Raw genomic sequence first — 14,887 nt, forward strand, 5'->3', positions numbered from 1 at the left:
TTTTTTAGATTACTGGCTATGATCATTTGAGAATTAATGATTTCTAAATTGTCTCAGGGATAATTTCACCGCAGCTAGTTCATGACTGATGAATATTTTAATGAACAATATACATAAATAGTTATGATATACATATAGACACTCAGACACTGTCACAAACATTCATGTTCAACAAACATTTTCCAGTTGTGGGAATCGAATTCACGGGCTTGGACTCAGAAACAGGGTCGCCTACTGCGCCAATCGGCCGTCGAAACACATTACATCAACTTGGTTTACAAGGTGTACAAATTACCATCTACTGTAATACTTACAAAATTATACTCGCAGAAGTTTGCATTAAACTTCTGCGAGTATTCTTCTAACTTCTTCACATACGCAGAATGTATTATTGCATGCTAACAACTTATTGCATGTTAATAAAATGTTGTCACATTATCACAAATCAATTTTTTTCTGAAGATACCTATGTGAGAGGAGGTGTAAGATTTCGTTTATGGTGATAAAACTCCAGTGTGTGCGTAAACACAGGTGCACTCTCCACTGCGAGGGGATGGCAGATCAGACTCGACCGAAAAGAGGTAAGGCCTTGCGTCTTACCTCTTTCTCACATCTTAACGTGTTCTCCGAAGCAAGGGGTAAATTACAACCAATTTCTAAACACTGAGCTGGTACTTAAAATTTACAGGCCCATCCCGGGTATCGAACACAGTGATCTGCAGTCGAACATGCTCACCAACCAACCAACAAGGCACTATGAGTGAATATATTTAGTTTGTTACCCAATCAAATCAACGAACATATAAAAACTCTGAAGCACTATTTATAATACATCAATCAAATACAATCTATAAATATGAAATTAAACGTTATCGATATTTTTTTAGTATATACATATTTTAAATCCGCGGGGAACTAGAAATGTACGCTGAAACTAGTTACAGCTAAAACATGTAAACCACAAGGCTGTTATAATTTTCTCGTACGAGTATGTTCTAGAATCCAATTACGCTCGCATCTACCGGCAATTTAAGTTCAATGTTGGTAATAGGTTTGTAAGACACTGCTATTAATTATAATTAATTATTTATCGACGTTTTGTCGTCGCTCCGCGCGTCTCTATTTATCTGTAGTGCATGATTAATTAATAAGGTGCTAAGATTTGCAAATTTTGGGACTATTTGAATTTGTAATCAAAATATTTGAATACGAAGTCAATGTTATCAATGGTATTTTATCGTAATTTTTTAAAGTTGTTTTATTTTTGACGATTTTATGGATCCGATTGTTTCCGTGTTTAATTCCTGGCGGGGAATTATTAATTTCTGAACTTTCTCTGGTCTAGCCGAAGTTAGCTAGTTATCCTACCGACAAAAACGTCCCGCCAAGCGATTGAACGCTCCGGTACGTTCCTTTGTGATGAAAAAGCTTGGGTGTGAATTGTTTTAATTTCTTGGCATAACATGAAATTACACTGAGATGGTGATAACAAAAAAAAAGCCAGCTGTGTTTGATGTGGGTTCTTCTTAGACCAGGCCGCGTTTGGAACCCTCGTAGCTTTAGGTTGGCGAACGAAGTCACCACCATCCCCTTTTTATGTAAAAATACATGTATGAACGCTTCATAAGTGCCTGTGATAGGCCTACATGAAGAAAGAAAATTTGAATTTCGAAACCGAATAGAATATGGGTTTAATATGCCATACCCCTAAAAGGTTAGCTCGCTGCTATCTTGGTGAGATTGGAGTCAGGGGCTGTAGAGGAATATACTAAAAACAAAAATTTAATTCCTATTTCTGTGGTGGACAACAATAAAGTGTACCTACATTATTATTCAAAACAAGCCGCCCAGTTATTAGGAGCGATCCCATAAAAAGCAATTAATTCGAGAGGCTTCCTCGTGGAGCGTGATTCAAATTATAAATTCTCCATTAAAATATTCTGAGATAGCTGAAATGAAGGCTTTTTTTCGTATAACCTTGGCAAAATTAGTTTTTAATATACATTCTTGAGAGAATTAAAACTATTTTGGTTGACATTAGCAATATTGATTATTGATAAGAACTGTCTAAAGAGCAGCGGTAGTTGATTCGCCACAAAATTTGTATAGAAATTGCAAGCGGGCAACACTGTTGGAAAAGATAACTCAGCAGCAGTGTTTGAGATTCAACTTTACGGGAATCTACATGAGTTTAGAAAGTAAGACCTATACCTTGTATTCAATGCCGGTTCAGACCCAACTTGAACCTATTGTCCGTTGTCGTTTCATTAATACGGGCCTAATATCTTTTTAACACCATTTGTCGTATATAAAAACTAACTACGTCATTACATTCGTTGGCCGCCCGCAAAAATATCCTATTATCGCTTTGTTTTTTCATTTTTATAATATTAGTATATAAAATGAAGATTTTCCAAGTGTAGCAATGTTGCTACGGGTACATTTTCACCGTCATAATATTTTCCGTAGTGGTTCTCACGCATCATTCATGTAACCAAAGTTGAATTGATGTAACGATGTCAAGTAGGCTACATAAATGTAATGCCCACTTAGCATAATAATATTTCTTTTTTATGGTTTCGCACCAAAAAATTAAAAAGTGGCCAAGTGCGAGTCGGACTCGCGCACGATGGGTTCCGTACCATTATGTATATAAAGGCAAAATATCATGATTGTCGTATGGGAGCCTACTCAAATATGTAGCTTATTCTATTTTTTTGTATTTGTTGTTGTGGCAACAGAAATACATCAACTGTGAAAATATTAACCGTCGATTTATCACTGTTCATGACATACAGCCTATTGACAGACGGATAGACAGCGGAGTCTTAGTAGTAGGGTTGCTTTTTACCGTTTGGGTTCTTCTTTGTCGTAACACTCTTGCCAGAGTGGTCGTGGTCATCACGGTGGGACATTATTTGTGGCAGTTGTTACTCGCCTCACGATCATTCGCCACTTCTCCCTGTTTGCAGATAGTCTGGTACACTCATGCAAGGGACCTCCCACTGAAGATTTGATTTGATCGGTCCATCGCATGGGTGACCTACCGCGTGCTCTAGTGCCTTCTACCTTGCCCTGCACAACAAGGCGTTCTATGGAATTGCTGTCTCTCCGGGAGACGTGACCGAAGAATTTTAATATTTGTCTATGCACTAATGTTGAGAGTGTGCTTGATGTTCAATTTGGGTACGGAACTCTAAAACAGACTCCCGTCCGATCACAACCTAATCCAACTAATGCTTTCAAATTTCGAAGTTTGTAAGTGTTAAAAAGACTATTGCCCACAGCACGATTTTGCAAATTTGTCGTACACCTATTTACTTCAATAAATAATGCCATGTCACAAAACTTGTTTGCCATTTGAAATCGCTCTTGCCGTGAAAACAGTATATTAGAACATGTCTAGTAGGAAGAAAAGGGTACACCTAGCGAAATAGCGCTTGAAAATGGCTTTCCTCGACACGTTTGACTCTGATATATAAATAGTATTATCGGGGGGCTATAAATGGTGTGTCGACTGCATAATGTATTTAAAATGACAGTTTATTTCCTTGCCTCCGTGGTGGAAATATAGGAAAATGCATTGGAAATGTGGCATGCAGCATAAAATGTTGCTGTCATCTCTAGTGCTGTTTAAAATGGTACGGGCGGTTGAAGTTCACTAAACGATATTCTTTATTCGCATAACTGTACAATTTTTCGAAAAGCAGCTAACTTTTAACAAGGCTCAAGTATAAGCCACTTTAGCTTTTGGTAATGAAATGAGCGTGAAGGCACCCTTACTTAGGCAGAATAAGGGAATAGCAGCATCGTCCTATGTGCTACTACTACCATATGCAGCGATCACCAAACCGTCTGCCTGCTGTAATAATGGGCAAACCCCCATCCCCCGTACCCCATATCCCCCATATCCATTTGGGAGAGGCAATGAACTGTAATAGGCTATTGATAACATTAATCTATGTCATATTTGGTTACGCCATATTAAGACGTCCCTCTTCCCGTATTCTTTCCCCGCTCACTATGTGGGACACAAGAATGCGCACACCCAATACAATTTAATTAAAACTTCAAACAGAAATAAAGTGCTGGTGCACACAAATTTCATTACATCCAACTCGTAACTTGTTCCAAGTTATAAACACTTAGTGGGCTTCCAACTTCGACGACAAACACATAACATAAAATTACATAGCGTTGAATCGATAACATACTTCCCCTATGTATCTCTATTTGCCACTGATATTTTATTGAGGTTTCTTTCAATAGCTTAGTGCGAATCTTAGAATATTCTTTACACCACAGTATTGCATGCCTTTTGATACTATTTGATATTTTATCAACCTTTAGTTTACTAATATAATATAAAGCTGAAGAGTTTTTTGTTTGTTTACTTGAACGCGATGATCTCAGAAAGTTCTGGCCCGATCTGAAAAATTCTTTCAGTGTTGGATAGCCCAGTTATCGAGAAAGGCTAAAGGCTATAGGTAGATCATCTCATCAATAGAAGCATAGCACCAAGTTTCTATAAGATCATTACAAAGTTATTCCCATTTGAAATTCCTTAAAAAACCCCGTGACAGCATATGTTTATCTTTTAAGGTTGACTTATACGCGGACGAAGTCGCGAGGGTCCGCTAGTATTGCGATATTGATGCCCTTTAGCTATTTTAACCCTAGCTTCTACATTGAAAACTTCTGTTTAATAATAAATGCGATACCGGTGATAGTCCAGCGGGTAACAGTTTTCCTTTATGGGGTCAGTACCCGTACAGTTCGATTCCCAGCCTTTTAAGATTTATGCTAGCTTTAATGGTGAAGAAACAATTATGTGAACATAATACAATATATATACAAGAATAAAGAAATTTTGAATTTGAAAAAGGTCAAAGGTGTGTGAAGTCCACCAATCCGCACTTGGCTAACGTGTTGGACTACAGGCTAAACTTATATATACTACTAGCGAACCCCAGCGCCATCTGTAGGGCTGATTTGTGAATCTAAACCATCCAGGGCGCCACCCAAACGCATACTGAAAAATTCATTCAAATCGGTCCAGACGTTTAGGAGTTCAGTGACATACACACGCACACAAGAAATATATATATAAAGATACTAGCGGACCCCAGCGCCATCTGTCGGGCTGATTTGTGAATCTAAACCATCCAGGGCGCCACCCAAACGCATACCGAAAAATTCATTCATATCGGTCCAGCCATCTAGGAGGAGTTCAGTGACATACACACGCACACAAGAAATATATATATAAAGATATATATTTTCTACAAAAGTGCTTTGTGGTTTGACAATAGATATGGATCGATATTTGATTTATAAGCATTTTGATATCCTGTAAAATGTGGTAAAATATCTAAGCGTCACATATTTTTCAAAACGCAGTCTCACAATATAAAATTTTAGAGCATCCCCGATAACATTGTTTAGACGGCTTTCTTGAACGCCTTACAAAGCTTCATCCAACGATTTGAAAAGCCTTTCAATTTCATATCAACCACATGAGAGTTACCAAGTGTTTGAAACTTGGCAACTTGGCAGCTGTGTAAACTGCCTTGTATTATGTAAATAACGGGTGACTTTTTCTTTGATGCCAAGACAAATGGTTCTAACGCCAAGTTCGTCCATTTATCATGTTTACCGAATGTATTGGTAAACAACAAAGAAGTATAAAAGGGTAGAGTGACCAACAAAAGTTTTCGTACAAAAAAATATTCTATGCTAGAGTAGGTAGGGTTATTTAACGATCTGGAGCCAAGTTACGTGATACCTACGAGTATATTTGAGCGTTTTGTTTTGATACATGACAACTTTAACTTTTATACCGTCTTACAGATTATATTTGAACTGTTTTTTTAAATTATAAACTAGCGGTTGACCTGTGGGTAAGTAATGATGCAGCTTGAGATTGGTTGCCTATTCGCTTTTAATTTCAAGGTGTAAAAGTGCTAATTGGTTCTTAGCAGCGTATTAGAAACAAAGAGGCAGAAATGTTCGTATACCTTAACGTTATAATTTATATCTATCAATATTCCAAATAAAATCTTGTGGAATGTCAATAGATAGGAATCTGCTTAAACTTATGATAAAATACAACGTTTTACAGCTAATTCAATTCTATCACTGTATTGTAATAGTGAAAGACATGAAAAGAGGAAGATACCATCGTTACATTACTTCGCTCGCGGTCGCTCACTCATTAGTAATATTGGCATACAGAACATTATTTTCCATTAGAGTTTAGTGGATACGACATTAGCAAACGAGATGACTTGAGTGAAAATTACCAAAGAGCTCCTTCTTCTTGTTTAATTACTTATGTTGCTATATCCTGTCTATCACATGAGTGACATTCAAATATCCTTGTAAACCGCCATTTCGTAATTGAAAGTCATTTCAAAAAGGTCAAAGGAATTTGTGGTACAAAGCTTCCGAAAGTTTTGCTGAGCGTTCAAATGTTGGCACAATGTATGAGTTTCATGAAACTCCCTTTGAGCAGTTAACGTCAGTTTAATATGAAAATTGGTTGCCGAGTATCGCGAATAACCACCGATGGCTAAGCGTTCGTAATAAAATTCAGCTTTGTTATAACTCTGCTTATATTGTGCATATTTGCTGTGGAAAATGCCTACGTTATTTGAAAATGAAACTTACGAAAGAAAACAAACTATTCTGATCTATTAAAGAATTTTCGTCAATGTACCCTACGCATGCCGAAGATCTGTTTGGTGTGGAGTATAACGATTGAAGAACACATAAATTACACCATACAGATTCTCCTGCTTTTCACGGACTATAGCAAATTAAGGTTAATTTTCATAATATATCATGGATTTCCGCAAACTAACGCCTGCTTCTACCTGGAGTTAGGAATTTGGCGTTGTCAACCCCCGTGCCCGAAGAGCACGTTAAGCGATTCCCGGTTATTATCTCTTACTCCACGAAACAAGTTACCAAATTTATATGTTTTGAAATCTTAGAGATGTCCCGCTCTAAGTTTTCATAAAACGAAAGCTTATAAAAGTAACCTATTATAATATTAAGGATTACATAAACAATAAAAATGCCGAATCGCTCTAACTTCATTGGTAAAAATTAACCGTCTGTGAGATGGTGATAGCAAAATAAACCTAACTAAGTTTGTTATGGGCTCTTCTAAGACCAGAGACTTAGAACACTCCTGGCTTTAGGTTTGAGTTAACGAATGTAGTTAGTTTTTAATCCACGACGTAAACTACATTTTTCAATCATCAATTTGCTGTAAGTAAATCATAAGTTTAAAGCTTAAAAGGGAAAAACCCTTTGAGCTAGTAAAATGTGACGATCAGCAGTGGCGTGCATAGAGGGTATATAAATGAAGAAATTCTCCAGTACAGGTTATAAAAAACTTAAGGATAGGCATTGTAAGAGCTATAAAAAGCCAATACCCTTAAGTATTTATATGTCGTACTGGACATTTTCTTCATTTTATATCATCTGCATACCCGCCATGTACGCCACTGACGATCAGTGTAGTGTCGATCAGTGCAGTGGACAACAAAAGTGCTTGTACTAAGTTATAAGCTCACGCGAAAAAAGTAAATGCCAAATCATAATTAAAGACTGATTAAAAATAAGTTAATCATTAGTCAAGTTAATCACGAGAAATCATCGCTCTGTATCTTTGTATGCATTCAATTTCAAGACACAAATAACATAAAGACTATACACGTTCTAGTTTAGATCATAGCGTACTAGTATATACACGTAAATTATATAGTCTTTGTGTAAAATAGTAGGTACTTATTACAAAAAAGACCTTAAAAAAAGTTAGGCTAGATTGTAATAGGGAATAAATCATCTCATCATGCTTTATGATAGAGAATAATGAATGAATGAATGAATGAATGAATATACTTTTATTGCACACCAGAAAACAATGGCGAAGATAAAAAACAGGTGCATATATACATATACCCATAAAATCAATATTTCAATTACTTAAATATATACATATAGTATATAAAAACAATATTTGTAACTGAAGACAAATAAATAAATAAGTAACTACAATTATATATATAATATATAAAATAGATATTTACTTAAAATAATATAATAGATTAAATATGAAACAAAATAAATATAATGAATAATGAAAAAAGAGAAGAAGGGAGCAGTGAACTATCCCGGGTCATCAGTTGATTGAGACAAAAAGTGATCTTTCACAAGTTTTTTTTTTTTTTTTTTTTCGCGGGTAGGTGCTTAAAAACGTCACATGTGTTTTTGAAGTGCTCTTGAGTTTAAATATATTTAAAATATAATTAAATGCATTTTAAACTGTGAAATGTTTTAATAGTGAATCTTCTACATACCAGCAAGTAATCCAAACCATTAAATACATAATACTTAATCTTTTAATTTATAACAACAACATGGATAATCTACATTCTATTGAACACTCAATTTCTGCACTAACAGAACACTTTAATGCGCGTATGGCTGACTTTCAACGAATAATTCAGACATCAATTCCTGCTACAAGTCCATCTTCAAATGTTGCTGCACAGTTTGCTGCATTTAGAGTGTTTGTTCTGACATCGCTTGAGAGTCTGCAACTACAAGTCCAGGTACTGTCAAAACAGTATGACATAATGGAGACACGGAGTAGAAGGAAAATGCTGTTGGTTCACGGTGTGTCCGAGGTGCAGAAAGAAAATGTGTCCTCTGCAGTTATGAAAGTATTGTCCAGTCATCTTGGCCTGCCAGAACTCACAGTATCCAAGCTCAGTTATTGTAAGCGCTTGGGTCAGCCTAAGGATGGCAAGGCTCGGGCCATATTGATAAAATTCAGTGACTTATCAGTTAGAAATGAAGTCTGGTCCTTGAAAACTCGGTTAAAAGGCACCGGGGTCACTATATCTGAGTTCTTGACAAAGGAGCGACACGATGCATTTCAGGCTGCAAGGCAAAAGTTTGGTGTTTCTCAATGTTGGACAAGGGATGGAACCATTATAGTTCTTGGTTCTGATGGTAAACGTCATAGGGTCTTCACAGTTGCAGATGTCAAAGTGATCATATCAAAACTAGATAATGTCTCGATGCCTACCACTTCTGCCACTGCGGATCAAGCAAGTGCTGTGGCTGGTCACTCTAGTGTTGTGCACTCAAATTCTGCAGTTCCTGCGCCGAGGAGCACAAGGCCACAGGCAGAGAAAGCTAGGAGAGCTGTTAGGAAGTAATGCCTGGACATTCTTTTACTGTACAATTCCCTTTTAAATTTTTAATTTTGTCCTAATATGTTGTAGGTATAGTTTAGCTAAAACTTGTGTGATGATGATTTTTAGATTTTTACTTTGGTGTTATTGATAAACGTAATCCTATGCTAATAACTAAAATACCCACAAGTGATTTATTTGAAAGAGACAAACATTTATTAACTTTTCGAATTGTCAATTGTAGTTGTCATTAGATCATTAATGTCACTTGTCATTTTTCGACCATAGACAAGCTTTGTAAGCGTGAAGTCAATATTACCAGTTTTTAATGTTTATATCCTCTTTGAGAAATTCCCAAATATTTTGTTTTTTTTTTACTACTTTTTATTTTTTATATTATATTTATAATTTATACGTATACAATTATTAGTTATGTATATTGTGTACTGAGTTTGGCTTTTAAAATTGTGATATTTGTTATTTATCAAATTTTGTAAATAATTATCATTTTGGTTTGTTTGTTTATTAGTTTGGGCCTGCGCAGATTACAGGATTTCATACTGGACCTTTATTTAGCTGCCTAGGTACCTAAATCTCAACGTTCAAGTTAGAGTTATGATTTTAAGGGAGTTTTATTTTTTTTTATTTTTTTTATTTTTCTTTAGAGTTGTTTTACAAGTCTAACTTGTTTTTCTTTTTTTTTATTATTATTTTTATTTTTTACAATTTTTAACTGTTTTCCTTTTATTTATTGGATATGTATTGTACATTTGAAGTGATTTTCTACATGACTTGCTGGTACGAAGAAGAATATTGCTACATTGATAAATAGTTTAAATATAATAGTGAATATAATTTTATCGTAACTTATTGACTATATTTATTTATTTATATTTATTTATTGCTAATTATTGCTACTTATTATATAATGACTTCATTTAATAGCAATTGCAGCGAAACTAATTCAGATATTGAAGATGTTTATTGTACAGGCTCGTCTTCGTCCAATGACAGCTTCCATAGTACAGTTATACCGCTTAACTCTGCGCTTGATAGTACATTTTCACCATATCCTAAAAATTTTAATGTTGTACATATTAATGCACAGAGCATTCCTTCGCACTATTCCGATTTTCTGACTTCTTTTGATACAAAAAGCATTCATGCAATTCTTGTGTCGGAGACGTTTCTTAAACCTTGTCTCCCTTCCACGTCCTACTGTTTGCCTGGCTTCCATCTCATTAGAAACGACAGAACGGGTAAAGGTGGCGGAGGTGTTGCAATTTATTTACGGAGTCACATCCCCTTCCGTATTTTAACTAAGTCTCCATCAACGTATTCTGAATCGTCTGAACACTTATTTATTGAGGTTCAGAGTGGTCAGATTAAACTTCTTCTTGGTGTCTTTTACTGTCCTTCACTTCATATTAATTATTTTGGAACATTTGAAACTTTACTCGAACAATACTCATCCACAGTTGATCATACCATTATTATGGGTGACTTTAACACGTGCCTTATAAAAAACGACCACCGTTCTAAAAATTTAATGAATATTATTAACAGTTCCAATCTTATGTTACTACCCACGCATGCAACTCATTTCTTTCCGAACTGTATGCCTTCTCAATTGGATCTGATGATGGTATCTTCGCTGAATCTTGTTGACAGTCATGGACAGCTACCTGCAGAGGCTTTCTCCTATCATGACTTGGTCTACTTGTCTTTTAAAATTCGTCCTCCTAAAGAAAAGCCAACTATAGTTATGCGACGCAGCTTTCGAAACTTTGACAATGATAAATTTATGGAAGATCTTAGTGACAATGATTGGGAGACTGTCTTTGCTGCTAATTCAATAGATGACAAACTTAATATTTTTAACTCTATTTTGATCGGCCTTTACGATATACATGCTCCACTACGACCTATTAAAATTAAGCATCTTCCTGCACCATGGCTGACTAATGATATCAAAGCACTTATGTCCAAACGCAATGCAGCTAAGGGTAAATATAAGTTAAACCCATCCGCCGCTAACCTTATTAAGTATAAAAAACTTCGGAATCAATGTAGTAGACTTTGTCGAGATGCTCAGCGCAAATATATTCACTCCTCTGTGGACCAAAAGAACACCGGTAAAACATGGCAATTTCTAGCCTCTCTTGGTGTTGGCCGTCAACGCCAACACGTCTCGCATGCCACTGATTTGGATGGTCTTAATAAGCATTTTGCCACTACATTCTCATTTGATTCGTTAATTAAGCAAAGTACACTTAACCATCTAAGATCTTTGCCTGTACATGGGGCCCCTGAATTCCAGTTTTGCACCGCTACCGCAGCTGAGATAAAGAGTCATATTTTTGCTATTAAATCGGATGCAATTGGTTGTGATGGCATAAGTAGGAAAATGTTAATTGCTGCACTTGATTACATTCTGCCAATACTATGTCATATACTTAACTTTTCTCTTACTTCTGCTTCGTTTCCCAGTGCATGGTGTAAATCTTATATCATACCAATACCTAAAGTTCTCAACCCTTTAACTCCTTCAAGTATCGACCTATCTCCATTCTTCCCTTTTTGTCTAAGGTTCTTGAGCGTGTTGTTCATCAACAACTTAGCCTCTACTTAACAAGGTATGAGGTCTTAAGCCCATTACAGTCAGGATTTCGGCGTGGGCATAGCACAGCTACGACCTTAATTAAGGTATGTGATGATATTCGGTACGCTGTTGACAATAAACTCCTTACAGTTATAGCTCTCTTAGATTTTAGTAACGCATTTAACACTGTCGATTTTGACTTGCTTTTGGCTGTCTTGAGGATGATAAATTTGTCACCACTTGTTGTCAACTGGTTTCAGGGATATGTACGTAATCGACAACAGTGTGTACGGTTGGATCATAAATTATCTTCCTTCATTTCTCTTACTTCTGGAGTGCCTCAAGGCGGTGTTCTCTCTCCTCTTCTTTTTTCTATCTATATAAATTCGATTTCCTCTGTTATATCTTCGTCCTATCATTTATACGCTGATGACTTGCAGATTTATGTTTCGGCGACCATTGATGATCTTGCATATGCGATTGAATCTCTCAATACTGATTTGAATAATATAACGGCTTGGTGTCGATCCTTTGGTCTTCGGGTAAATGCAGATAAATCTCAAGTAACTATTATAGGCAGTAGTTATTTCCTTTCTTCCATATTGTATAATAGTTTACCGCCAGTTCTCTTTGATGGTACGGCTATTCCGATTAGTACTTCGGTCAGGAATCTTGGACTCATTATAGATAATACTATGTCATGGGTACCACACGTTTCTCAAATGAGTCGCAAAATTTTTGGTGCTGTTCGGTGTTTGGGGCGGTGGAAAAACTTTTTACCTATTAAAACTAAAATTCTTTTAGCTAATACATTATTACTGCCTATTTTGGATTATGCAGATGTCTGCTATTTGGATTTATCTGAGACCATGCTAAACAAACTTGAGAGGCTGCAAAACTTGTGTATACGGTTCATTTTCGGCATACGTAAATTTGATCATGTGTCTCAGTATCGTGCTCAATTGATGTGGCTACCAATTCGTTCTCGTAGAAACTTACACGCTCTTTCTCTCCTTTACTCCATTTTATATTATCCACAAACTCCACCATATTTGAAAGAGCGATTCACCTTTCTTGGTAGCAATGTTCACTTAAATCTGCGAGCTAATAACGACAGCTTGTTACACGTTCCTGCTAGTCGTTCATTGGCGTATGGCAATTCTTTTACGGTAAAGGTGGTTAATTTATGGAATGAGCTGCCAAGGGACATAAGACAGTCCAAATCATTAAACATCTTTAAATCACGGTTAAAAGACTATTTCCTGTCTAGTATGTAGCAAAATATCTATGTATTTTATGTGTATGTTTAAATAGTAATATGTATTTAAGTTTATATATTGATATATATATATATATATATATTGATATTTATATACAAATATATAAATATATGTTTTACTATATATATGTAGTATTAGTATGTAATGTTTATAATTAGCACAATTTAATTATTGCACTATCCCGTTTTCTCTCATATGTTTCTTCAACCAAAGGTTGTCTGGAGGAGATCGCTCCAAGCGATATGACCGCCTTTGTGCATATGTATAGTTTTTATTTTTTATTTTTTTGTTAACCTGATTTTATATTTGTATGTGCAATAAAGACTTTTTCTTCTTCTTCTTCTTCTTTTTTAAATATTTGGCTAGATTTTGCCTCTCTAATAGCCAAATGCAAGGCATTCCAGAGCTTAACAGCCTGAATAGTGAAAGTGTTGTGGTAGAAAGATTTGTGGAAGAGAATTTGTATAGAGTGATATCTACAAATGAAGGCACATGTATCTGTGACTTAAATATTAAAAATTTAATCACGAGTGCCGTAAGGGTTAGCAGGTGGATAAACTATGGTAAAAAGTTGCAAAGCTATCTTTCGGCGCTCTCATTACGCAGTGATGCTCCAGTGAAGTTCACCAAGTGTCACAAGTACTGCTTCGGGACTAGGGAGCTACGTAACGGCAATCTGCATACATTTACATAGCAACTAGTGAGTTCGTACCTATTTCCTTTAAAGCAGAAACTTTGACTCGAAGGCCACTTAGTTTTGTGCTCAAAGAAAAGGAAGCTTAACTGATACTCTGAAGGTAACTGATTCCAAAGTCTTCGAATATTATTACTTATTTATTTATTTGTCTTTAGTTGTGAAAATTGTTTTAAATATATTTATCTAAGTATTGAAATCTTTAATTTATGGGTACATGCACCACCTAACTATGTTCTGTATTTTTTATCTACGCCATTGGTTGCTTGTAAGAAATCGCTATGAAGCAATATAGCTGCCAAATTGTATACGTTGTTTTCTTTTTTATGTACTTTTTGTGGTGTGCAATTTAATGTGTATATTCATTCATTCATTCATTCATTCATTAAGAAAAGGTATGAGAGAACAGCCTCGTAGGCTACACAACCTCGTAGGTTAGCGTTTTCATCAACTGATCACGAGGGTTTGGGATTAATGGGCTCGTGTCAAGAATTATTAAGTACTAGCGGTGCCTCGCGACTTCGTCCACTAATAAGTCAACTTTAAAAGATAGACATATGCTGTTGCACTTTTTTTATTTATTTATTTCCTATCTCACATTTTTGTCATTACAGGACAAGGTTGTCATAATGCGACAATGCAGCATGTTATGCAATATTTAAAACTGACTAACTTTGTTATGTAATGATTTTATCGTAACTTCAACTGTATACGCAGCGTAGGCAGCGAAAGCTCTCAAAAGCAAAAAAAAACCCGATTTTGAAACATTCCTCATTTGTGCTATGCTCCTATTGGTCTTAGCATGATGATATATACCCTATAGCCTTCCTCGATAAATGGGCTATCCAACACTGAAACAATTTTTCAAATCGGACTAGTAGTTCCTGAGTTCAAGTACACAAACAAGCAAAAACTCTTCAGCTTTGTATATTATTACTATAACATTAGGTTTTCTGTAAAAAAAATTCAGTACCTACCAGCCTGGAGTTAGGAAATTGGTGGTACCTCAAATAACACGTTAAGCTGTCGCTCTTGTTTGAAGTATTAGACTACATTTATATGTGATAGATATGGTTTAAGCCCGCCAGCCCTCATTAAA

At 35.7% G+C, this 14,887-nt stretch overlaps 2 protein-coding genes across 4 annotated transcripts in view; both read left to right on the plus strand.

Moving 5' to 3' along the window:
* LOC120631338 (amyloid-beta-like protein) overlaps positions 1–14,887 on the plus strand; it is a 201,435-nt gene that overhangs the window by 155,020 nt on the left and 31,528 nt on the right. The gene's annotated exons all lie outside the window — the stretch shown is intronic.
* LOC120631339 lies at positions 8,430–9,554 on the plus strand. The gene has a single exon (XM_039900835.1). The coding sequence runs from the start codon at positions 8,430–8,432 to the stop codon at positions 9,234–9,236; it is 807 nt and encodes a 268-aa protein (XP_039756769.1). The 3' UTR covers positions 9,237–9,554.

Source organism: Pararge aegeria, chromosome 18 (genome assembly GCF_905163445.1).
Source record: "Pararge aegeria chromosome 18, ilParAegt1.1, whole genome shotgun sequence".
Lineage (NCBI taxonomy): Eukaryota > Metazoa > Arthropoda > Insecta > Lepidoptera > Nymphalidae > Pararge > Pararge aegeria.